This window comes from Struthio camelus, chromosome 3 (genome assembly GCF_040807025.1).
Source record: "Struthio camelus isolate bStrCam1 chromosome 3, bStrCam1.hap1, whole genome shotgun sequence".
NCBI classification, from domain to species: domain Eukaryota; kingdom Metazoa; phylum Chordata; class Aves; order Struthioniformes; family Struthionidae; genus Struthio; species Struthio camelus.
The window spans coordinates 13,807,332-13,834,181 of record NC_090944.1 but is presented as its reverse complement, the minus strand read 5'-3'; the positions used below and the strand labels follow the sequence as shown (position 1 = coordinate 13,834,181).

General features: G+C 42.6%; 1 protein-coding gene and 1 long non-coding RNA gene across 3 annotated transcripts in view; both read right to left on the bottom strand.

Moving 5' to 3' along the window:
• Positions 1–655: 655 nt before the first annotated feature.
• The window catches only part of RUNX2 (RUNX family transcription factor 2), a 159,277-nt gene continuing 133,082 nt past the window's right edge, over positions 656–26,850 (bottom strand). For both annotated transcript variants that reach the window (XM_068936978.1, XM_068936977.1), the window contains one exon: positions 656–1,590. In XM_068936978.1, coding sequence (XP_068793079.1) covers positions 908–1,590 — 683 coding nt within the window. In that variant the 3' untranslated portion in view covers positions 656–907. The remainder of the gene's footprint in view (positions 1,591–26,850) is intronic.
• On the bottom strand, positions 5,577–7,321 carry LOC138066672 (uncharacterized). The gene is made up of 3 exons (XR_011139963.1): positions 7,260–7,321; positions 5,985–6,147; positions 5,577–5,657 (listed from the first exon to the last, which is right to left on the bottom strand). It is a non-coding gene; the product is annotated as an uncharacterized lncRNA (long non-coding RNA).

The following is a 26,850-nucleotide window of genomic DNA, read 5'->3' as shown; positions in this document are numbered from 1 at the left end:
TGCCTATCCGCAAAGAGGATCGTTTGAGGTTTCACGCCTCCAGTGCCACCTTTAGGCAAGCCACTGCAGCTTGGCAAGAGGGAAGAGATGGTGAAATATCAGGATCCATGCGCATGTGCCTGGCTATTTGCTGCAAATTAGCTTGGCCCATTTATGCCCCTGAAGAACCCCTGGCACCCCCGGCAAGTATAACAGACTGACTCCCGCTAAGGGCTCCACTGCCTTTGGTTTACACTCTCTCAGAGGACAAGAAGTTGATGAGGCTATCTGGTAGCAGTTCAGATCAAATATTGCTTAGACAACTACCTTGCATTGTATTTTGAACAATTTATCACGGCCATCACCTGGGCTGGTAATTACAATTACCCTGGAGATTTAGTGCATTGGTAAGTGTTCCAGCTTGAACAGTGCCGTGCCATGCAGCTTGGCTTGAGAGAAATAGGATATTTTTTTTCAAATTTTCATTGTATTCTTTCTTGTCTGTGTCCCCCCACATTGCTCAGAGGGTTTTTGTCACCTCCCTGAGCATTTTGTCGTGGGCAACTTCTCGCCACTTCAGATTCTCTGCATTCCCCATGCGAGACCTCACCAATTTCTACAAGTGTTAATGCGGTTACTGGGTGAGACGAGGGGAGCGAGCACATCTGAAAGGAATGCAAGAAATATAAACAATTTTATTAACACGACCACAAAACTATTTTTTAATGTATGCAGCCATTTACAAGGAGGAAATAAACAGAAAAACCCACTGGGGAGACATGGCCGGTATCGGCGAGCACAGCAAACTGTCACAACTCACACTGGCAGGTCCGCATACGGTCCCTTTCCTCTTCCTTGACTCCATCATCGGCTCTCCCTGGCCAACACCAGCTCCTGAAGGTACTGTGAGGTGATGGAGAGCGCAGTACTATGGAGGTGGGGTGCCACATGAGTCCTGCCAAGGTGCTAGCGACGATGCCAGCTGCGTTAGGGCTCGAGCAATGACGGAGAGATGGCTGTTCATCATCCGCAGCTCTGCCAGGATGTCACTCATGTTCGCAGATGCCTGCTCCGAGTTTGGGGGCATGCCGTGGGCAGCTGAAGGTGAAGAAGCAGCCTCGGGAGCCCTGTCTCCCGCAGGTGCTGCCGGGTGATTTCCCTCCCGGGAGAGGTGGGGAGGTGTGCTGCTGCAGTGTTTCACGCCTTCCAAGGAGCCTGTTCTTGCAGGTGGCTGGTCTTCCTCCTTTCCTCGAATGGTGGCAAGTGTTGCTGAAGCAAGGAAGGGCAGCCAGTTGATGAGGTGGGTGGCACTTCCAGGTGGGGCGACTGGCAAATAAAGTCCAGGGTGTAGGGATGGAGTAGAGGCCGGTGGTGCAGGAAGAGAAGGAAGCCCAGGGTGAATGGTGGCAGCAGAAGCTGATGATGATGGTGGAATAGGAGGCAGTTCAGAACGTAGTGCTGCGACACAAGCAGGTAATGGTGGTGAAAATGATGCAGTACCAGGGTCAGAGGAAGAGGAGGGTGATGCTGGAGCTGTGAAAGGTCCAGATTCTTCAGAAGTTGGTGGTGATGTGGCAGCAGACGGAGCATCAGGTGTGCAAGGCTCTGAGTCTGCAAGGAAAACACATCATGAGTCTTGAGTCACAAGTGTACTTACATGCATGGACTGCCGATTGCTGCAATTTCAGTGGGACTAGGCCTTTTTGATGCAAAAATTACCTTCATTACCTTCTAGTGATATTCTCTACACCAACTAGAAAAAGGAAGATGTACTCAAAGATAAGAGCCTACTGTGGGTAAACATGCAGGTTAACATTAGAGATATAAAAAAACCTTGCATTATCATTCTCCATAAAGCCTGTGCACTGGCCTTAGCATTTTTCTGGTTGACATCACACAGATAGGTATTAGCTGGCCTGAATTAACTACTGTGAATTCCTGGCCAGTTACTGAACTAGATCACAGTGACCTAACTGACTCAGACCTCCTGTAGAGATTTCAGGGCTGGTGGGATGCTGCTGGAGCCAAAGCTAATGGCTACTTCATAGAATCTCCCAGTCTTGGTGCTCTGGCTTGAACGGACAGCTCAACACCAGAAGCAGCAAAAAATGGTTGGTGGATTAAACTGCTCAATAATTTTATTTTTTGCTTTGAGGCATGAGTTTACCCAACTGAAACTGGATGTAGATTCCTGCCTGCAGATAGTAGCTACAGCTATAAAACACAACAAAGAAGAGACTGAGCAAGAAAGTGTTGGCACTGTGCATCCCAGCTTGACGCCCATCCCAATCTGCAAGCAGTACAGTGGACCTCATCCAGTGTCCACTGAAGTCATTAGAAAGATTTCTGTTTGGACTGAGTCCAACATACGCAGTATAGGAAGATATAGCAGCTTCTGGGGAACATGCAAGACTTGGAGAGTCAAGCTGTGGTTCAAGGCGCTGTACCTACTGCTGCCTATTTGGTAAATACCGTAGGGTAAGGATGATCCTATTTTTATAAAAATTTTGAAAGCCAGAAACATAATAGGAAACACCAGTCTTTCAACAGCCTCAAAGATCTGGATAAGTGGAACTACTATACCACGCCGAGGATCTTTATTTTAGCTTTGGGAACACATTACGTAGAAGGTGGTGAGATGCTACAAGAATGGTCAGTCTAAGACAGATGGGTTTTAAAACTACTTCTGCTGCAATTAAGTGCAAATTTTAAGGCTCTACTGTGGATACAAAGACAAAAATTAACAGATTTATCTAGGTTAAGACAACCAACGGAAAGCCAAATACAGAGGTGTTAACACCATATTATTATTGTTTCTGGCATCTAAAAAATCTGATGCTGTGAGAAATCCGTTTTCCTTACAAGCTGTTTTGGTGTTCTAGATAGCAAAATGAAACTCTGAATCAAAAGAAAATGAAGGCTTTCCCCTGTCATTTCTATTACTAAACCAATTAGCCATTCAGGCTACAAAAGTCCATCTTTGTTCCAGGAGACCACGATGTTTTTCCTAACCAAACACATATGTTGGTTGAAGGGGATTATGACACAAAATTCAGCATGCTCTCAAGTCACTGAGATTTTATGGAAAGTTACTGCAGGTTCCTTGAAACGGTTTCCTTCCTTTGTGTATTGGCTCTCTTCCCAACACAAAGTCCCTGCCTACATAGGCACTCAATCCCCATTCACTAGAGGTGGGCTGAGGATGCTGGATGTTGGTTTTCCATCCGAGTGTTATTGATTGGCTTTTGGTTTGTCAAAACAAAAACAAAAATAAAGCATAGTTCAAATCCAGGTTCCATCTCCATCCAAACCACCAAAGTTTGCAAAGGGTGAGATGAAAGGTTCAGGTTTGGCTCAACTGTAGCGTTAACCAAAACAGTGTTTATGGTCCATATATAGCACGGCTAATCCGTGTCTGCACTGGCCAAACAAGCCAAATTAAGTGTAATGTTTTTCCATACATAGGAGAGCAGAGGAAGCTCAGCAAGCCTTGAGGTAATCTGGTTTAGCACTGTGACAAATAACCATGACAAATCACTATTAAATGGATAATCAGTATTAAAATACAAGGACTAGTTACTAATGCAGACAAAAAATACAGACAAAAATCTGGTCACCAAAGGCTCTTCTTTTTAGCTGTAATCTTTCCAAACATAGCACGACTTCCCTATCAGAAGCCACAGCCTTGTCATCTCTCTAATCCTCCTTTAAGATTTATTTATGCCATGCTGTCTTTCAAACACATTTTGCGCAGCTTGATCAGGCTCCCATACTTCCAGCTAAGAAATTCCACATAAGAGTCTGGGCATATGCGCAGGGAGCCCAACATGTACAGGACATATGGAACTTATTGCGCCACTCAGCTCGACGGCCTGGTATGTACGCAGCTGACGTAGCACAGTCTGCACACCAGAACAGTTGTTTGTCTGGATGTGATCTGACCAGGTTGCTCAATGTCTGAAGACCAAACTCGCAACTGAAATCACAGAATACAGAATCACTGAGGTTGGGAGAGACCTCTGGAGGTGTAGGCCAACCTCTTGCTCCAAGCAGGGTCAACTAGGGTCAATCATTTTTTCTCCATGGATAAAATTGCCAGGACATGTTGAGAAAGCCCAGGAATATGAAAGTCCTAAACATGATGGCGCATGATGTAAGATGAGACAATCGCTCATCATATATGACAAGATGATTCTATTTTTTACTTCCTCTTTAATTTTGTTTGTTTCAGCTACATGTTGCATCTCATAGAACTCTACTGTTTACTTTTTTCATTTTTTTGTATATCCCCAGCAGAAGAGATGCTCTTTCTCAATTGCAGTATGCAGGTGCACACTCATTCCCAAGGGAGGGAAAGGGGGAATTAGATAATTATTCCAGTAAGCATCTAGACAAAGGAGCAGCTGAGTGAGGTTGGATGGATGCCTGCCAAGAAGGAGGACACTGAAGAAGAGGTGCTCAGACTAGTGTACTGACCTTCTCTAAACATAGCAACCCACTTTTCTGTAGTCGTTAAGAACACTCCTGGACATCCAGTCTACAGAAGACGGGTAGGTGTTATATCCTGCACATACAAAGATTGACTGTTCAAGGCAGGCTTGTAGCTTGAATAAAAAACTAGTTAGGGAGTTCACTAGTTAGAGAAAATAGTCTAGCACCCAGATAACCTGGGCTGGGGATCTAGTTCATCGAAACAACTGAACTGTAAGTGCATAGTGAAAAAATGCCCTGAAGCATCTACATTTGCTATATGGTATATAGAGGGAAAGTCCTCAAAGGGAGGGCTTAGACACAGTGGCTGTCTCTGAACAGCTTCAGAGTTACTTCTTCCTCCTGAGGGCATAGGGAGCTTGGCCTCATCCTTTAGGAGGACCAGTTCCCAGGAATGAGATTCATGTCGTCTTTAGCTTTTGCAATGTGTAGTATAGGCGTTTACATCTCATCTAGTTCCCTAGCCTTTCTTTATAGTCAATAGATTAAATAGACAGGTCTAGTGTGCAATATACTTCATGTTAAAGCAGGCTTCTACCAGCAGATCAGAGAATCACACCTTTATTGCTAGAATGAGAAATACGAATGTGCTTGTCTCTTTGCTGACTCTGAAGGAAAATGGAAATAACTTAGGATAACTAACTTGGATATGGATATCCTGCGCTGGAAATGCCTAAATTTAAAAAGAGGAATCCTACCCCAGGTGCCTAAAAATAAGGTGGGCACACAGCTTAGAAACAATGGATGCCTGACATTCACTGCCCTGATCTACTGCCTCTGGAATAGAAAGTGATGTCTGTGTTTCCCATCTGCAGGTAATAGCAGAATACTTCTGTGTTCCCACCCCTAAGATGACTTTGGGATATTAAATACTCACTGTAGCCTAGGTGATATGGTAATGAGAGAGAGCAGAGCAGAACCTTCAGGAGAGAATTTCCTGGTACGTTGCTTGCTCGTGATGAAGGATGTTAACAAAAGTTTAATGAGCTGCACTGTGAGAATGGGGAAATTTAAGTTATTTTGAATGCATTTGTCTGTATGAGAACAACACGAATTTAACTTTTCAGGCAGTCTAGGCTATCTTACCTGCTTTTGTTTGACTGCTGATCTTATCTGCCTTGTAGTCAAATTTCTGCAAACTCTGATTTCTTAGTCTTTTGTCAGCTAACAAGGGAAAGGTCTATGAACTGCAAGGGAAAAGCAAGGACATGATTTGCCTCTGACTGGCACACTGCGTAGCATTCAGCTTTTCTACCTTTAGCCAGTTAGTTGGCATCCAGCACAAGCTAGCCATCGGGGCTCCACCAGGGAAATAAGCACCTCCGAGGGCAAGTCTTCCCATGCTATGGAGTGTTCCTCCCCCACCAGCATTCCTCGTGGGACCTAGCAAGCTACCTTAGATCGGCTAACTAACTTGTAAGTGGCCAAAGTTAGATGAGCTAGATTCCTCAATTTGTGTGTGGATCTAGCAAGTAAACTTGTAGCAAATCAGAACAGCAGGTGATTTGTATTACCTCTTCATTCACTTGGTGTAGAGATTTGTGATGGCATATAACCATGGATATAAGGTTCAAGGTGCAAGAGAGTGGAGACTCGGGCCTCTACGATGCTTCAATAAATGAGCTGGAGGTTCAGGAGGTAATCATCTTTCAAGTGAGTCAGCACCGAACAAATGACCTATTTCAATGATAAGGATGGTAAGATGCTGAGATGAGTAATATGATCCCTTCTAATGACAGACCAAACTGCAGGAGGCCTTTGTGCACTATACTTTCTGTTCAGGTTTATGAAGCTGCTTTAAACCTGGCAGTGGGTACGTGTGAGCCTGAGTGCGTGCGTGCACTCCCACTTCATATTGCAGCTGCTTCCCAAGAAGGTCTAAATATACTCCTGCCTCCTCTTTCTGGTAAGAAGTGAAACTGAAGTCCTAACAGCTTGTGGTAATTGAAAGTCCGATAGCAACGTTTGCACAAGCAAGGGTAGTGCTTCCTGGTCACGGACAAATTCCACCTTTGAGATCTGAATCTGGCCTCTCAAAAAGCCATCCCTTCTGTACACCACTCAGTGTTGTTGGGATACAGAGCGGTATTGCTTCCCACCACTGGTTTGAAGCCAAGCTTAGAAAGGCCTCGAGTTGTAATTCAACTTTAGAAGGGATTAAATTTCAGCATTGAGTAAAGGCATTACTGGACTTTACATTAAAATAGGTCTGAACAAAAACATTCATGTGAGCACTCCAGGATCTGTATTTGCCTATGTGTGATTTCAGAAACTGAATCTGGTTCAAGATACTGTATCTAGCACCTCTTTCTTTAAGAATGCAAACAAACACAGGCTCTGCACGTTCACGTACTTTTGGGTGAGGAACTTAGAAATGCATATGAAATTATCAAAATCCATAAAAGCATTAATCAAGGTTACCATTAATTATTTTTAAATAAGGTAAACTACATTTATATCCTTGGAATCTATACTCTTCTCTGCATACATGGAAATACCCCAAAATATCCTGTATAGTACCAAGATACTGCACTATGTAATGAAAAAAGTATTTAATATTAATAAATTATATATTAAATAAATATAATTATTTAATATATAATCATGTATTAAATAAATATGTACCCACTCACACTCAAGGGTCTTATACAAAATATTACTTTGAAAATCTGCATCAGTAGATCACAGTGTTCAAAAGCAGTGCTATTCCTCTAGTTTTGAAATTCAAATTCACCCATCTTTCCCCTGCCCCCCCCAAAAAAAGAATTTTGGAAATAATTATAGGTTACCGGAAAGATATATGCTGTAAAGGCCCACGTGGCAAAGTCTGTTCCAGAGGCCAAAATGTTTCACCAGAAATACTCTGACTCTGTCCCTCTGCTATCATCAGATTAAAAACCTACTAGCTGAGTCACTTCAGCAAGGATCTTTCTCCAGCCCTCTCACTTTTTAAGCAGCCTTTTAACAATCGACTCACTACTCTAAAGAGTATTAATCTACGTAAAACTTTTGGAGCAATAAAAAGCTTTCTGATTTCATAAACCTGTGCATCTCTTAGAACTCTTCTTTTACAAATTGTGCTCTGTTTCTGGGTCTGTTTCTCTTCTTTCAGGTACAATACACCAGGCCTAGCTGGACTGTGCTTTATGTGACTAATCACATTATGACTCCTGTGGAGCTGTGCTGTTTCAAAATTTCTTGAGTAATAGTCTGTTATGAGTACATACTTATTCCCATGTCATGCGAACAAATTTGTTCTCACAGTTTGTCAAAGGCCATCTGCTGTTTCATCTTTGCTCCTGGCTTAATTTCAGTGAGATTTTATTCACTCACTGACAAAAATGTGCATTTTTTTACTCATTTGAGACTGGATTTTCCAAGGACCTGAGGTCCTTCTCTGACACCTAAGGGACAAAGCCAGATTTTTTGAAGTGCACAGCAGCTCCTGTTGCTTCTTACAAAAGAGGACATGCCCTGACATCTCCATGTGGAGGAAGAGCAGAGAAAAAGGGGGTAGGCACACTGGTAAGAGGTAATACTGTTGGGCAGTGGGCATTTCCTCATGATATTTGTTGCCTAACACATTTATTCCCATTCTACTCAAAGCACTTCACAGATGAGTCTCACACTGGCTGCACTTCATGGGGGCCAGACTGAAATACATGGAAGATGAAAGGCCTTGGGAGAGGTCCACCATAAAGCCAGTAGCAAAGCCCTGTTTCATCTTCTTCCCTATCAACTGACATTGCCAGCATAGCCGTCTAAAGACTTTCTTAACCATACTGCTCTTTTAATGCTTCTTCTTAAATGAGGGAAACCTGCCTTCTACCGCCACCCGTCACAGCACAGGTATAAGGCGCAGCAGCAAAATGTGCTGTGTGTGCCTGGCCCTCACTGTAGCCACGCAAGAACCTTGTCTGCTCTCCACCAGCGTGTGGTCCCCTTCCCAACAACTTGCTGGGCTGTAGAGAGGGTTTAGATGCTCTGAGACTAAAACAAGACTGGCAACTACTTCCAGAGAGCCAAAAAATCCAGGAAGGACAAGAAAATGCTATATTCAATCAATCAGACCAGATGTCTGTCCAGTCTTACATTTTGTCTGTGACGACCGTCAGTAACTGTTGCCTCAGAGTACTTTTCAATGACTCTTATGCCATGATCTGCCATAGAAAATTTCCCTGATGTTTCAGTAGTGAATCAGATTTTTGCTCCAGGAGAGGTGTTTACACTGTCTAATATCACCTTGTATACAATGAAGGTCAACAAATTTGATCTAAGATCAGATTCAAAATGGTATTCAACTGCCTGGACTACAGCTGAAAGTTAGTGCCTAATAACCTTTTTGAATCTGGACACTAGCTACACGGGAGAGAAATGCAAAAGGTTTTTTCCTGTCTTGAAGCAGACAGCCCTTCCAAGATGTTTAATTCTTCTGAGTCTCGTTTTCTTTCCCTAATAAGTACTATTGTGTTTCTAAATGCTCGTTATGTTCTCATTAGCCTTGTAAATATCCCATCCTCATCCCCCTCTTTTTTCTTTTCTTTCCTTTTTTCTTGGGCAAAGTTTTGGTCTCAATTAACTCCTGTTGTAATGAGTTTCTCAGGTCAGTTTTGCTGTGTGTGAGAAAGTATTTCCATTTACACAGTGGATTTTTGACACTAATTAGTCGGATATCATTTCCTTCAAACCTGCCCTTGGGTTTACTGTCTGTATCTCTCCCAATAGTTTTTCCCAATGCACATGGCCCTAGAACAAGTCAGTGATAAGAGGAAATCCAGCAGGTACTAAGAGATATAAAAGGGAACCAAGTCTGAGGCAACGAGGAACATTATAGAAATAGTCATACCAGTAACGCATCCTGAAGGTCCAGACAGGTTTTTTCTTTGGTGATTTGAGATTAGTTTAATTTCTTTACATAGATGCTCTAGAGCTTTCAAAGCAGATTCAAATGTTGATTAATCAAATGTAGTAATATTAATCTGCTCTTGTTTTCCAGGAAAAATACGAGACACACCATGCAGTCTTATGGTTTTCATACCCAATGAGTCAAGTCTGGAAATTCAGTACACATGAGTCAAAGAGATTTCAGCTTCTGACAAAGCATCTAGCAAGGGCATTTTTCAGCCATCAGTGGACAGACCACTATTATCCAACTCCATATGGCTCTTCTTGGAATGACTAATGAAACAAATTGCATCCAGGCTGGGTTACCTTAAACCTGCGTTGTGTTAAGCCTTTCAAAAGCTTGTCTTTCCTTGTGTATGTACCATCTAACTGCCCTAGCACAAGAGTTCTGCTAAGCCTTATAGTGTGTAAACGAATTTTATTCCACAGCAGACCAATAGTCTAGCGGTCCTTATCCAGTCATATTTCTCAAACTCTGGAAACTCAGTATGTAAATAGAAGGGAAGACACAGAAGAGTCTCTTGCCCCACCCTGAGCAGGACCAAGGCTGTTCACCTTCCTTGGTGAGCAATATTTCGGTGGAAGAGAGAGAGGATGTGTAGGAGGCCATGATTAGATGCACAACAGAGTACCTCTGCAAGATTAGTTTGTCTGTTTCACTAACCTAAAAGTCTGTAGGTCAAAACTTGCTTGTCAAGCTGAAGGTGGACACGTTGGCTGTGCAATAAAGAATCCCTCAGTGACTTGAAGATGTCAGGGGAATGATCTTGCCTTAAGTATATGAGAAAAGTAGAAACTAACTTGCAGAATCCATTAAATTTTCATATATTTCCCAGCATGTTTCATCCCCAGACGGATGGTTCCATTTTTAGGAAAATAATCTTGTAACAAAAATCCCCTGAAACTGCACAGCCTGAGGTGCTTTTTCTCCTGTTCATACAATGAGGAACCATATAGGCTATATCTTTCCTACAAAGTTAATCTAGGTGGGAGATACCCATATCTGAACACCTGAATTATGCCAGTCTGGACATGAGTTATTTTCCTGAATTACCCTACTGTATCTTTGCTGTTTTTGAAGTTACCCAAGTGTGTTGAGAGACTTGGAGGAGAGGAGGCATATCTCGTAATTCTTTGTATTTAGATACTCTGCCATTCTTTTCCAATGTCTTGTGTCAGATGTGGGACATGTTTACTTTGCAGTAAACAAGTTCTTTGCAGAACTTGTTTACTGCAAAGAAAGGCTTTTGGGAAAGTCCTGAAAGATTAGACTCACCCGTGATCTAATCTGGGTCCTCACTGCAAAGTGGGTGAGTGCCAGCCCATGGTCAGACAGGACCTAGGCTGCTCATTCCTCTGCTCAGGGCTCCTGGCCTGCACAGAAACCACCTCCAAGGCTGAGTGAAATTTTTAACATGTGGATAGTGCAGAGCTGGTGCCCTGAAGATGTACCTTTTGCTCTAACTGCTAGATATACCCAGGCAATCATGGCAGGAATCATGGAAATGCTGTCCTCACAAAGACATTTTGTCTCCAAAAACATTTTCATTTTACACCCAACTCTAGCCGGAGGTGAATTCTTCTGTTTAATGAAGAGCCACAGCTCCTTTGGAACAAAATGTTCTCCTGTAAACTGGGTGAGCCTCTGGTTTTATTGAAGAACAGTCCTGCAAACCAAGACAATGCTGTACTTCACTACACTTTTTGAATTACCACTCTGTCATTTCCCAGAGGAACATGATCGGCCGACCACTAAACTCTGCTTTAAGATCTTATGCCCGATCTAAATGAGACAGAATGAAGCCCTGGAGAGATTTCAACCCTTGCTTTGTTGAAACAACATTGCTTTGTTTGGAATGCATTTGCCTTTGTACTGCGGAATGAAAATGTAACCCAGTGCCCAGTTTTGAAATATATAAATATAGTGTGCAATATGCTTTTTGTAACGTAGCATCCATAGCAGATGCTTTCATTCTTATAAAGCCCTTTTGCTCCAAGATCTTCAATCAGTTTTGAAACCTTCAAGCCGTAAGCCTCGTGACAGCTCAGTGAAGGACAAACATATCATTTCTGTGTTACAGGCTGGCACGGCGACCCAGTTTGGGATTCTAGCAGACTTTGAAATGAAACACAGACGTGTGCTGCAACCATAAGCTGAGCCTTACACTACTTCTAGTTAAATTACACTAGTCAGCAGCCACCCAAACATATGTGACACCCACTCAGACTTCAGTTGGGGCACCATCACTTGGCTCCTGTGTCTTCTCCATGCTTTACCTTGTTACCCTTGTACTATGATCTGAACAGGTCTAAGGATATGGTCCAGACCATATCACCTTGTGGTAGAATCCTGAGATGGCAACAGTTGGACAATTGAGATAGACAGATTGTATCTTTTGACTACCCATTCTCACAAATTTATTGCTGTTTGAATGTACCCTTGGGGCACTGATTTCCTGAACCCAAGGCCCTTGCTATAGTATAAACTATGATGTGTTGCGTGACAACTTTATCAGCTGTGTACCAGCAGCCAGAGAATTTGGGCTGTGAAGCACATGACAAGGATGAAGGGATAGCACTAGGGGCTCCCCATATCCTCATCCTTCCCCACACCCACCCTTCCCACCTTGTGTCCCCCTGAATAACTGACTGCAGAAGATGTCAGCCTGCTCCAAAAGCAAACAAACACTCCAGTCTAGCACAGACAGAAGCACTCTTGTCTCCATCAGAGTTCATGTCCTTTGAACAGCACAGTTACTAATTCCTGTCTGATATTTTGGGCTGTGTAAGGTGGGCTTATACACCCACTGGGTGGAGGGAGACACCTCGACAGGACATGAAGGAGTGATTCAGCCACTCCTCACTGTGAGTCTATATTTACCCAACATCTCTGGGTCTTAGGGAGGGCTAGTCTCTCTCCAGAGACTCATTCCCAGCCCCTAAACAAGGTATCCAGAGACACGAGCCTGAGATGATGCTAGAGGACGTCTTCTGGAAGAAGGTCCTCGTTTTTAGGCTGCATTTTGGCTGCAAACTGGTGTGCTGTGACTGAGTCTCTGTTTCTTGTTTTTTGTTTTTTTTTTTCTAATTGTAGTCTGGAGTCTTTCCTTAATGGGAAAGAAAAGTCTTTGAGATTGGAAATGTGCTCTTCTCTTTGTTTCTGGAAAAAACATAACACTGGCCTCATGGGACTCTACTCCAACAGGGATATTTTAGCTCTGCCTGGCTCAAATTCTTGCTGGCCCGCAGTCTGATTGCTATCTGTCACTGGGACGATATGCGCCCTGGATCAGAGACTGCTCTCACGGCTGCTCCTCTGGTAGGCTGGAGCCCTGAAATTGGCTGTGCTTCCCAAGTGTTTCCACTAGGCAAATAGTAACACTAATTTCAGTTGGGCACTGTAGTCCTTGCTTACATTCCTAAAGGACTGTGTTGTGCCGCTTTGCCTTGTTCTCTGTGTTAAACGTTGCGAGACTTCACCCTTGAGGTAGTTGTGTTTTGCTGGGAGATGATTACAATCCTGTCTGAGAGATTTAAGAGGGGAGAGCAATGTGAGATCCCACTCGATAGAGGGAGATACCCTTCTGGTCCATCCTACCCGCTCAGTGAAACATCAGTATCATACATACTGGTATAAAAAAGAAATAATTCCACGGTCATCAGTGTCATTACACCAGTGTAATCACAGAATAAGGAGAAGAAATAGGCCTGCAGGGTGTGGTTTTGGGTTTTTTTTTTTTTTGGGGGGGGGGGAAACATGCTGACTGTAAAACAATAGTAAAATTATTTTTAAATGAGAAAAAACTCTTTAAGACAGATCAGCACCTTAAAAAGAGAGACAAATAGAATGAAATGCTGAAGTTCAGAAAGTACTGTGGTATTTGGGAAATGGGGCAGTTTGCAGCAAAAGAAGGAGTAAATAGCCAAAGTCAGTACAATTGCAGAGAGAGAAAGACTCAGAAATGAAGTTGTTTGTGAATTACTTTATCAAAACTTGTCATAGCACAAGAGATGAGATTATAGAAACAGGCTTATTCTCAGCACATACGTGGAAAAATATAAACCTCAATAAGAACCACTGAGTAAACCTGAGAAAAGAAAATGACTGTGCCTGGAAATGTTTAGGGGATGGTGTTTGTCAATTAATGAAATGAGAGGCCACCCTTTGCAGTTTGGTACTCAGCAAAGATGCAAACAGATTCAATCCAAAGAAGGAGACAATTTCTTTTTCCCCAATAAAGAACATGGGGAAATTTTGTTCTGTGCTTCTTCTGCAATTGATTTTTTTCTTACATGAAACCTAATGATTACTGAAAAGAGAAAGTTTACTCTGTGTGGCTGGACGGGGGTCACAATTACTCATGCCACCAGGTTCCAGTTTGCCTTCAGGTTTGTTGATTTTGATGACAAGCCTTTACCACTCAGTTTCTCATTCATGTCAGCAGCTTTCCCAACAGGGCAGTGATGTTTTCTGTGTTGCACTGCACAAACCGGAGAGCAGCTCAAGCCAAAAAGCATAGATCCAGATCAGACTCCAAACTTTAAGCAACCTCCAGGTTTGACTATGTTTGGATCCAGCCTCACGATTTGGATTCATCTCTAATAGAAAGACACAGGTCGCCCCAATAATGTCTTTCAGTGGCAAGAGAAAGTTATTTAAGGGCATAAGACATGCATCCCTGTTGGGGATGGTTCCTGTATATGCCAAAAAACTTCTCTCATTCCTGAGGGAGCTGCTTGCTTTACTTACGGGACTGCCTTAAAAAGAGGGGGGAGCATTTCTGGCAGCATTGGGAATCTTCAGCATGCCAAAAGGAAGAAAGACCAAAGGGTCAGCTGCCTTGTAAAAGGAGGGCTGCTTGATTAACTTTATGGAAAGAGACTGAGCTGTAAAAAGACGGCATTTTGTCTGTAACAAGGCCTGAGAGTCAGGAAGGCAGCCAGCTGGGTAGTCTGCACTAACCCAAGACTATTAGAAGACCAAGGTCAGAAGGAGCCTGGACGCCACCAGGAATGTGAGGAGAGACAGTCTGGCGAAGCGGCTATGTGGAAGAACCGAGGGGCAGCTGCCGACATCCATAAATGAGTCAACGAGCAAACTCATACATGATCCCATCTTAGAAGGGAGAGAATTAAGTCTTCCAAGGCAAAAAAGAAAAATCCCACATCTCTCTGTACATCTGTGCTACAGGCATTCCTTACATCAGCAGAGAGATAGGGAGACAGGGAGCACTTTTCAAGACAACATTGCTGCTCATTCTCTTGGAGGGCGTTGTGAAAGCGGATACGCCTCTGCAAACGACTGCAAGAACCCCAAACCATCCCTGGATAGCTCTCACTGCAGCTAATGCTTTCAGTGTAATAGAGGCAGAGGTTTGGAATAAAATATATAGTCCAACACATCGCTTATAATGTCAAATGGAGGCACTGCACTTGGCCAGTCCTTCTGACACTATCATTAGAGACGGGGCCTGAATCAAAAATCCAAACGCGCAGCAGTCTGGTGAGTCAGCCGAGATGCGCGCACCAACATTGTCATTATCCTGAATTTTGTCATTTATAATGTAATCCAAGCACTGCAATCTTCAGGATATTTGAGTGTTGGGTTGAGAGACAAACCCAAATTTGGTATTTATCCCTGTTCTCCAAGACCCTAGTTCAGTAAAGTGTTTAAACACATAGCTGGGAGACTAAGATTTTGGAAGCTGCACTTGTAAAAAAGCTGCCTAAAGCTGAACTTTCCACAACAGAGATAAACCTCAACTTCTAGGGCCCCCAGAATGAGCAGACATCCCCAATTCATGCACCCCCAAATTAACCTTAAGGAAAAATACCTAAGCTTCATTTCTATCTCTGATTACTATGGCTCAGAGAAAAGTAAATCTGTTATATGAAACTGATAAAGTGATTTAAAAATACATAACCAAGCTGTGGCAGACGCCACTGAGACCTAGCGTTTTAGGGTGAGATCTGCAAATCCTGCTGAGCCCTGCACTCATCGTGTAGCACTGGTATCTCCCCTAGACCCCGGATGATACCCTGAACAGCAGCTTGTGTTAAAGGTGGGATGCAAACTTTCATCTGAAATGTCCCAATTCATGTTAATTTCTTAGCTGATACACCACATGTTAGCAGGGAAAATGTTTTTGTAACAGAAATGACCAGGGAGCACTACATAGCAAAATCCCCTGCTCTTGAGGGAATACAGCAGGATGAAAGCTGGTTATTCTGCCAGTCACAGCAAGGGCAGCAGGACAGGGAGATGTTAATAGGGAAGGCTATTTTGAACATAAGCTCACAGCCAGGCCTGATTTGGGAAACCGAAAGTCCAGGATAGAATCAAGTACCCACATGGAGCCAACCAAGCCCCTTGCAAAGGCTTGTACCCTCTCTACAGGTCATTTCTTTTTGTCCCCAAGCTTCCCAATGCATTATACCAGGTCTGCTGAGGAGATCTACCCTCAGAACACAAGAAAGCTTTAGTCTTTGTCGAGGAGCCGTTCCATTAAAGGCCAGAGTAGCCTGCATAGGGGAGAAAGCCCTTGAATTTTGCCTGAATCCACAGTTTGTCTCTTTCTTACATGTGTGCTGCAGAGACACAGTATGAAAGGAGCCATTCTAAAAAAGTATATCCCCCCTAAAAATCTGACTCTACAGCCAGTTGCATTTTTCTTCTTCCTTCCTTTCTCAATAGCAGCATGCCAGAGGCATGTAAAAGCTTCCAAACTTCCCAGTTGCTCACTCCAATTCTTCTAAATGTTTGGGGCTGATCCTTCTCTGTTGCAAGTGGGTGCATCAGCATTTGGTCTCCACGCTTCTTTCTTCCGGATTCTGCTTCCTGCCAGGAACCCTCAACTCCAAATATTTTGCAGACAGATTTGCAGGCATCATTTTGCTAACTTTTGCCAATTTAGCATCTGCACAAGAGATAAGGAATGCATGCATTCCTTCCTCTGAATTAAATCCACTTAGCAAACTTGGAATTTAACATAAATGTCTAGTAAAATCTAGAGAAACATTCTCACCACAGTACAGGAGGAGTTGGATCAGCCCCTGAAGTAGCAAATTTTAAGAAATGTCTATGAGATATGCTGATCAAAGGTGGGCTTGTATTCCTATCTTAGCAATAGTAACATGAAACGGTGTCTAAGCAGTGGCACTTCAAGGCTGTGGGGACTAGTTTCTCCACTTCCTAATGCTGCTGATATTCCTTACAAGTATACCATGATCTGCTGATAGATAAATTGCCCAAGGGCTAAATTCTGCCATCAATTACACATTTACAAGTTCAAGAAATATGCTAGCAAGCTACAGAGGTCAAATTCAGTCAAGAGTCGACAGGACTGAGAACAGAATTTGGCTTAAAGATGTAAGCCAAACATTTCCCTGATACACACAACACAGTATATTTCCCAGGATTCATTCTTTCTACAGAAGGAATCCATATTTTCCTTCGTTTGAGGATGAATTCACACCCAGTTTTCTAATGATGTGGAAACGTGAGAATGCCATCTCTCTGTGATGGTTCATCTGTATCTTCTATAGATTAAAAAACTGTGATCTGCAGCTGATGGCTTTCCCTTATTATAATAGGACCCACTGCTCACCTGCAGGATACTGAACTACGATATATGTTGATGTTAATTTTCCTGCAGATGAGAAACAGCGTGCAGTATCTATTTCTTCTGAAAGTAATATAGCTGACCGATGGAAACTCTTGAGCATCACAGTAGGCTTCAGTGGTTAAAAGACAGGTAAAACGAGAGTCAGGAACTCTTATTTCCATTCCCAGCCGCCTCAGCGATTTGATTGTACAGGCTGGCATACCTTATTGGAGCCAGAGTCCTCAGGTCACAGAGAGCTTTGTCTGAATGAGGACTGGTATTTGTTGCATAATTTTACTGTCATTCAAATTCTTCCTTCCAAAAATCACTGAGAATAACCTTCCCTCCCACTGACGTGTCATTTCTTAAGTCCATGTTTGCAAAACTCATTACAACTTTTTCACGAAAGGTGTTAAAGAAGGGCAAAACAGATTTGCCACCCTTTTTGTGCAGAAAGCTTTTGAGGTTTCTTCTGATTGTCCACATTTTTGGAGATTAGTCAGCTTTTCAAAAGGATTATACAAAGTGAAAGCCTGCCATAGCAGGAGGCTGGGCTCAGTGACCCAGAAGGTCCTTCCAATCCTGTGTTCCTGGAGGCTTTTCCAAGTCATACCAAAGATGTTAAAGGCTACTTGTGTGGTCTGAACTTAATACCTTCAATACACACTTCCCATTGAAACTTTTTGCGGCATCCATTTAACAGGGTCTGGATAGATGCAGGGGAGGGAGAGGGCCTCGATATGAAGGTAAGAGAAAGCACTTGCCACAGTAGTGATGGAGAGCACCATGTGAGTTGGCTGACAGCTCAGGAAACTGAAGCAGTTACACATGCCAAGAAACACCTTGACAGAACCAGAACAGCCTTCATATCGCTGGCCTCCAGACACCCTCTCCAGAAGCATCATTTCTGTTGCCACCACCCATTCAGTCCTGGACCTCGCTTCTGAAACCCAGTAGCTAATAGCAGTTACAGCAGTGGTTTTGTGGTGTAGACACCTGTCCATATGAAACTAATTTGGGACCACCAAGCTCATTTTCTTGTGGCAATTTACCAGATTACCATATGGTAATAATTTTTGATAGCCACTGACTTGGGCTAGATTAGAATTAATGATACAGTGGTGGAAGATGCTTTAGTCATGCTGTTACCTAGCTGGAAAGTAAGTAGTAGTGTTGCTTCCCAGTGTTGGAGCTATGTGCTAGAGATGAATTCTGATGGCCTCACCCTACCTCCAAGCCTATCCCAACTGTAAAAACTAACAGTTTCTGATGTTCAAACGTGCTTTGCCAGCCAAAATGTCAACCGCATGCCACCTCAGAGAAGGCCACAATTCAGTGGTTGCACATCCGACCAATTGGACTATATTTATAAAGTGCTTTGATATCCCAGATGAAAGGACAGTATATAAATGCCCCATTCATTTAGGTTACATACAGTAGCAGCAAACAGAAAAATCATTGCCCACAGGTTTAGAAAGGCGTCTTCCTGTTTATTAATTGAAGACCACATAAAGAATGCTTGGTTAAAGTGTCCCTTTTGGAGTGGACATTTCAGCACTGGTTCAGTGAATGAAAATAGTCCTGAAAATTTGCATGGGCAAATGGCTTAAACAAAAAGTGTGCACAACTTCTCAAACAAAATTGTCTTTAAAATTGACTTGTTCCCTACAAGTCAATGGCAAGCAAGTCAGTCAGTCCTTTCCAAGGTCAGGACTGCAATGAAGTTATCATCCTAGGAAATAATAATTTTAATTTAACAAAAGAAGAAGATTTGCTACACCATAAGCATCAGCTACCCAGCAACTTAATGCACATCACACTATTTGGGTTCACTGTACGTCTGGGTTTTCTCTATTTTAAGGGTAGGATGGAGTTTTCTGAATTTCTAGACCTGCATTCTTTACTTCTTTCTCTGTGTATCTTTGAGATACATGACCCTCTCGGTTCATTTGGAAAGCCACGTTAAATAAAACCCTTTCTGTCTGTCATTTCAGCATTCAAGCACTGAGTAGATACCCGTTCATGCCCAAGGAGCATGTAGAGTCTTTCATATATCATAACCATAAAAATAAATAAATTACAAAGCAGAAAGGAGATAAGGCACAGGTTTAGACTGCCTTTTGAAGATTTATTAAAACAAACTGATATTTCTTATAATGTGCATGTAACCAGAATACATAATTGACAATGATAATCATTAACAGGTACTAATGTTATTTCAGAACAGAGGACGGAATGAGACAGACTAAACCTCCGTGCATGCAGTAGAGGAAATCCAAACTGCGATAATTAAATGCAAATAAAGCCTGGGGGCAAAAATTCCTGGTCTCCCTAAGATAAGAGAAATGTATTTCTACCATCTATACTTCATTTATTTCTCTTGAAGACTCTAATTTGTTTTTAAGCTAATAGATCAAACATTCTTGTCACAGTTCATACAACTGTCTCAAATATGTGAGAAGTACCCGCCAGGCGAGGACCACCAGCAATTTTTATGATTTCTTTACACTACAAATATTTGGCAGAACTGAAATCACCCAATAAAATAAACCTGTGGATTCATCTGCAGTTTTAGACTCTCTCCAAGTATTCTTTGGACGCCTTCCCAAAATAACTGATGCTCATGATATTCCAATATCAAATGAAAATATGTCCTAATTTTCATGTCTCACTACCACCATCTGTTATTAAAGAGAAAGTCATCTTTTTCACAGCAGGCCGGGTGGCTTGGCAACACCCATGTGGCCGAAGGTCCGGTACGGTAGCACTTTTGGTCCTTCACACCGCCAGGTTGGCAGGATCTGAACCGAACGCAAAGGCAGAACCCTGGGGCGGTGATGGTAGAAGATCATTTCTTCCTCTACCAGCATCATCTGCCAGCTGCTACCCAAAGCTACGGCAACACTGGGACATGGGTGCTGTCCCTCCAGGAGAGAAGCAGCTTGGAACTGAATTATGTGCAAGAATGGCTTTGGGGAAAGGCTTAGGATCCTCTTTGGAGAAGCCTTTGGCAAAAGGAATAAGTGAAAAATTCAGCTTCCTGCCTCTGCCATTGCCCTTGACAACCAAACTGCCTCACTGCTTGTCTTCCCCACCAAGGCATCCAAGGCCTGAACAGAGTGGGCCAGCAGCTGAGGCAGCTCTTCCGTGTCAGAATGAACTGTTTTCACTTCAGAGGTCTCAAGCTGCACATTTTTAGCAAGTGCTACTTGCAGTAGCCCTGTAAATGTCATAAAACACTGTAACATCTGGTATATGGTAAACCTTTTATGTATTTTCCAGACAAAAGGAACATGGCTTTTCCTTCCACTGGGCTCCAGCTGTAGAGTGCCCAATAGACAAGGGTAGCTATTGTTTTTTAGGGTTATCACCTATTCCGATTTTGGTAAAATATCTTTCATTTAATGGGACTTGTCTCACACCTTGTTAGACTAGTTGGCAGGCTGGCTAGCATTGATGAGCTGGCCGAAGAAAAACCTCTGTTTTAGTCTAATACTGAATTAAAACATCTCTGTCTCACATGGATTGAAATGGTTTCTTTTTTATATAACAGCATAGCTCCATGACATGTACGTCACATCAGGTGAACAGGCAAAAACAGCTGGTCAGAAATTTCTCATTTTGTTTTATTTTTCACTGTGAAATTTTGTTTGTACAAAGACAATATTGTCCCTAGGAAGAGCTTGACTTTCCTGAAATGTTTCAATTTTCCATTAAGAGAACTGAAACAAAGCATTTAATTTTTGGTCAATGTGATCTCAAAATTGTTCAGGTCAGGCCTAAGCAAATTATAAATATTGTAGGTCAAGTCAGCTTGACATGAATCTGCTTTAGCTGGAGTTACATGTACACGCTGGAAGTTCCATATCTGCTGTGGAGCAATGGAGAGTCACTCAAACAGGGAAGCCCAACCAGTAAGATGAAAAAGATCATAAGAAAGCCAAGCTGCAACTTCCACAACGTGAACTGTCAACTTCATTAAATATAATTCAATGTTGAAATAGCTCAAGCAAACCAAATATTTCAGAATATTTCCCACATTCACAATAAAAGACTACTTTTCAAATATTTCATTCTGTAAAAACTTTGCAAAAATCCAGTTCGATTTGGGGCCCAGAAATGAGAATGAAAATGAATGTTGAAAAGCAGGACACAAATCCACTTCTTTAGTCTATTCTAGTGACAAGTCTACTCAGAGCTGTATTTTGTTATCTGGCATGGAGTACTGGATCATGGAGGGATTTCCTACATCGTATAATGCTCTATATAATAGATGCTATTTTATACTATTATTCCCATTCCAGAGATAAGAAACTGGGACTGAGGTGAACTCATATGAGTTTCACCACATTGATGACTGGTTCAAAGTAGGCTGCTTTTGAGAAACGTTTAAAATGATTTTGAGCGAGTTTAGGATGTTCCTGTGGATGTTCTCCCTACCCATCTGAGAGCCCTTCCTCAATGTTAACATGTAAAAAAGCCTTTGTGAACAATTTATCCTAGCGTGTGGCCAAGGTACTTGGAGACTGGCAATTCTGTTTCTACATGTAAGAAAGGCTCATGGGACAGAGCAGTAGCATCCAGCGCTCTCAGCATTTCTTACACCAGTAGTGCAGTAACGTGAACTTTCTGGACTGTTGCCTTCAAATCCCACCTTGTCCCCTCTCCTCATTTTGTTGTTTCTGCAGCAACACCTCCCAGGGAACCCCGGAGCTGGTACCTGTGGCACTGCTATTTGGGCAATACCGAAAACAGCACAGAGGACATTAGAGGAGCTCTGCTTGTTAAAACTGAAAATCTCTGAAGGAAAATGCCCTTTGAAGCAAGCTCTCTTCCAGGACAAGACCTCGAAGGCATGAAGAAATACTAGTAGGGGGCAGGTTCAAAACAAACCCAAAGATATGGTTCACCACAAATTGTACAGTTAATCTGCAGGGCTCATGCTGCAAGATGTTGTAAATGATAAATGTTTAAGTGAGTTCAAAAAGTGACATTGACAGCTTGAGTAGACAGGTGAAGAAGAAGAGGGGGAACATTTAGCCAGGAGTGGGATGAGCCCTTTTTCAATAAGTACTGGCCTGGTGTAAGTTATTGGGGCTGTTACCGTATTTATGGTGTTATGAGAGTAGAAACATAAAATAGAAGGGACCTTCTCAGTCTTCAGTCCCTGCAGGTGACTCTGTCATTGCTAGCACCAAGCCAGGTTGTTCTTCACGATCCTCTTTGGCTGAACAATGATCCCTTCAGAGAAGGAAAGGATGTCTGTCACCCACAGCCCATCCAGATCTGCTCAGGCTCATCACCTCTGCCTTGTTCTTGACTCAGGTAATTGGCAGCCCCACAGAATCTTTATTGTTCTCTTTCAGGGAAGCACCCCGGCTGTGATACTTGTTTTTTTTTTTTTTTACAACAGGCCTGTAGATGGCTATAAGGGGATAGAAGATAGGATATGTTGTGGCCTAGGCAGTAGGCGTTCTGCAGACACATCTGAACTTCTCGCCAGTGCACATCTGCCTGCAATTTGGAGGACTGGAAGTCATGACCAAAATGGTATCTTTAGATTTTATCTTTCTATTCTCATGATGCCACAAATGCAGTATCATTCCTAGAAGTCTACATCAGGCCAGTACTTGCTGCAAAAGGGCCTTTCTCAGTCATATTTTGAAGGATCTACCTTTTATAGGTTGCTATTCTTCAGAAACAAAAATGTCTGTCCCTCATCCCCTGTCTGCCGATGTTATCAGTGTTGTCCTCACCGTATGACTGGAATATATGCAAGGCGGGATTTACTCTCCTCTGCATGCAAAGGCAAGTGGACTTTATGCAGAGGAAAATATTAGATATGAAGGGACAGTGCAGAAACATGTAAAGAGCAGAGTAAACCTGAAGAAGTAAACTTGAGTAGACCTGAAGATGTGTGGAAATGGTCAACATTAGCTGAGTTTCTGGCAGGTCCTGTGCAGAGCAGCCCATACGTTCAATCAAAACAACCTCCCAGTTCTTAAGTCCTTGAAGAAAATTATTTCATCGCTGGTATCAAGACAAACTGCCATCCATGACTCATAAATCACAGGTGCAGATACCTCTACCACTTGCACCAACTCGGCGAAGACTGAACTCCTATAGATTGCACTAAAGAGACAGAACTTGGTAAACTGGAGTTATGAAAGTCTCATATCCTCTACAAGGATCCTGCAACACACTTGCCATTGGGTTAAGCTCCTACTGAACGCGAGCGAAGCGCTTTCTTTATATGTTGTGCAACACAATGGAAAATTGAGACCATACCATAGATGAGGACATGAGAGTTAACGTGGTTTGCCTGAGGCCACACAGTGAGTCAGCGGTTAGAATTATAAACTTGGGAGTCCCTGGCTCCAAGTCACTTATTCAATCTATGCTGCCTCTAAGGCATATTACATTGGGGGTATTGTATGGAAATGACATTAACTTTAAAGAGCACTGTACAGCAGAAGCAGGCAAAATAACTGGGCTTTATTGTAGGCTGTTTTTTTTTTTTTTAAGGATGAAAAAAGTGACATGAGCAAACATACAGCGTAAATTAATTTTGCACAATTTGATTTCAAAACCTCCCTCCTCCACCAGAAACCTAAACACAAAGTTTAAGGCTATAATGGACCCCTTTTTTGCACTCTTTCTTTTCTGGTAATTCTGTTAACCCCTGAAAACGGAAGTTTAATATGGAAATGCTGACAACTCCTTAAGCAGAGCATCGTATTTGCAACACTGTAATTATGCCTACTTCAAAATGCTCCAAAGAAAACAAGATTTTCATGTTCAAACAAATCTTGAATGGCTTTATCCCTAGAATTAAATCATTCAGACCAAAAAAAAGGGACTATGTTAAGTATGCTGAACTAGGGCTGTACCAAGGAGATGTGGAAAGAGATAAATGCAAACTGATTTTACAATATTTATGCAATTAGATCCACATCTCTGCTTTTCTCTCTTGAATGAGTAAAGACCAGATTAACCTTATTATTATATTTATTTGATTGGCTTAGATATTCCGTCTGGATAAAAGAGAGTCGAGATGTCTTTCTCCATTCACGCCCAGCATGAAGCCAATCAACATGCCTCTCTAAGTAACAAATTTGTTTTATGTCATCTATCAGCAAGATACTGAAATACTGGATAGAGCTTCAGTTCCATGGATGAATGCTCTTTAAAGACTAGGCAGTTTAGAAGTTTCCACCCTGCATTTTTATGTCCTCACGGAAAATTACTTGTTAGATTTTCCGTTCTTTGTGAAGATGGTTGTAAGTAAATGCGTGGTGCAGAAAGTGTGCCTGGTACATTAGAATGAGAAAGCAATCAGTGTCTCAGGACTGTTTTCCTGGTGAAGGAAGATGCTTGCATTTTTGAAAGACCTTATGGGATCCTATTTCCGTACCACATAACAAAGGCAAAGATGTGCACGTGTACAGGATTCCTACAGTGGTGATCAGAGGGCAATAAGAGAAAAGGGAGAGATTTTTTTCCACAAGTTGTGATTTTGATTGTTATGACTGCATCATGCAAATAAGCCTCTCCAACAATATTCACTAAACCCCCATTATAGCACAGGTAACACTGGATCAAAAATAGGGAGGAATTTAGTGTCAGCAGTATCTTATTTGGGGGAAGGGGGAGTTGTTTTGAGCTAATAGGAGGAAAAATCCCTGCAAATGGCTCTTTAGTTAATTTGCAGAACTATTTTACCAGCTAATTAAAAATACTGTCAGGAACCTTCCCTTGGTAGTTACCCTCACTTCCCAGGGAAGAAGGATGATACAGTGGGCTAAGGCTTGGTCAGTTTGGATTTATTTCCCAGCTTTATGCAACCAGGACTGAGCTCCGCAGTCTTCTCCACCATCTTTAACCTGGGCAACACAAATATTCAGCGTTCTCCATTTTTCCATTGGCCTTGTTTACTTAGGTTGCACTCTTTTCTGGACAGAGTCTTTTTCTGACAATTTGTATAATAACCAGCTTAGACCTCTCAGTGCTACTCAGAGGCATGGAATCAATCCAAAGAGATGGCCATTTGAACCCATCCAAGAACACCTGCGTCATCGACGTGGCCATCTTATAATGGCAAATGGTCCTCTTATGGTCATCTTATTTTAGCTAATTTCCCATTTCTTATTCTTAGAGGCCTACAAGAATCTGCCATCAAACTGCAATTGGAAATATTCAGTTACATTACATGAGACTGCATATTATCTCATTTGTAGGCTCACTTTACTGCAAACACTTGCTTTTGGCTTCCTCCCGTGCATTATCACAACAGACTCCAATTTTGCTATTCTACTGGAGAAACATTGCATAATACTATCCTTACACAGCAACCCCTTCCCCCACAGGGAAGTAAGCCTCGAGCCAGACTAAAGCTTTGATATTACAAGCACAGAAATGTGTAAACCCATAATAATGCACTTGGACTGCAGCTCTCCTTTAGGAAAATAACAACAACAAAATTCTAATTAAGCTATGGGCTTGGAGGGGGTACCAGGTCCAAAATGATTTGGTCTCCATATGGAATTTATGTGGAATGCGGCATGCAATAAAATACCCGCACACACAGGTGTGGACGTTCCCCAACTGGCTGCCTGTGTCTTTGATGGCAAGCTGCAAAGATCGCTCCCTGCACAGTCATCTCTGCAGGACACAAGAGGTGACTCCTTGATGCTTGAGTGGTGGAAGGAAAAATTTAAAAAGAGAGCATGAAAGTTTACAAACATAAATGTTGCGCTGTGCTTTACTTTCCATGTGTCCAAACCTGTGGGGTCTTTAGCATTTTATCCCGATTAAACTGAGCAATGGCTCACATAACATCAGTGAAATTCATAGTGAAGCACAGTCACTGTCTCCCTGTGGTTTCTGCTGGAAGCTGTCGATGCAGATGTTATTTCTCTCTGCAGCTGTTGGGGGCAGTAGACAATCAACCCTGGGCTTTGCTAACCTGTATGACCTGGGTGTGGACCATATACGCACCTTGATGCCAAATAGTTTTGCAAGCCATCTGGTAAGTCTGGAAATCTAGTGAAAATATGCAGTCCTGTTGCGAGAAGTGGCTGTTTTGGTGGTCCTTGAGATATGGACCACTGTGTTCCTGATGAGGGGCCAAGTTCTGCTATCTTAAATGGCAACTGATTTTGGCCAGAATTTTCCCATTTTCAAGACAGAGATATATTTATCTGAGAGTGAGCTGCTGACTTTTCAACTCAGTTCCAGGAAATGAGTTGTGCGTCCCAGGGTCCGGAGGACAGATTTGCTTTGGACTCAGGCAGGACGCAGAGTGCAGGCAGAGACCAGTAAGACAAACTTTTGGAGGTTATTTTTACACTAGCAGTTACTAAAAATGTTTTTTTCCTTGCTGACTCCCGTACAGCCGTAAGGCATGCCGGGCACAGCTACTGGCTGGGGATGTACCGAAACACACTTTAGGTCATACAATGCGGGAAAGCCACAGCACTGATGTGCAGCAGGAGCAAGGAGCCTCGTTCAATCTACGCATCAGCTGTTGCCTAGTTCACATTTTAGCACAGTACAGAATTCCCTGGTCTGCACTGACATCTGTGGTCAGCCTTAAAATTATTCTGAAGCCCAGAAGCAGAAAAGCCCAGCTCATCCTTATCCTCAGACCCCAGAAATTAGGAGCCTCAACTCAGCTATGAACCCTCAATAATCAATGGGGGAGAAGGAGCAGCATCTCGGAGGACAAGCGAGCCCAAGATGTGCAAGTGTAAGAGACTTCTCTTGCTCCCCTGACTATTGAAGGAGACCAGGCACCTCATTCAGACTAAAGTCAGTTTCTAATTATAGCAGAGCTGGACCCTCTGCAGTGGGTTTGGAAGTCACCTCTGCC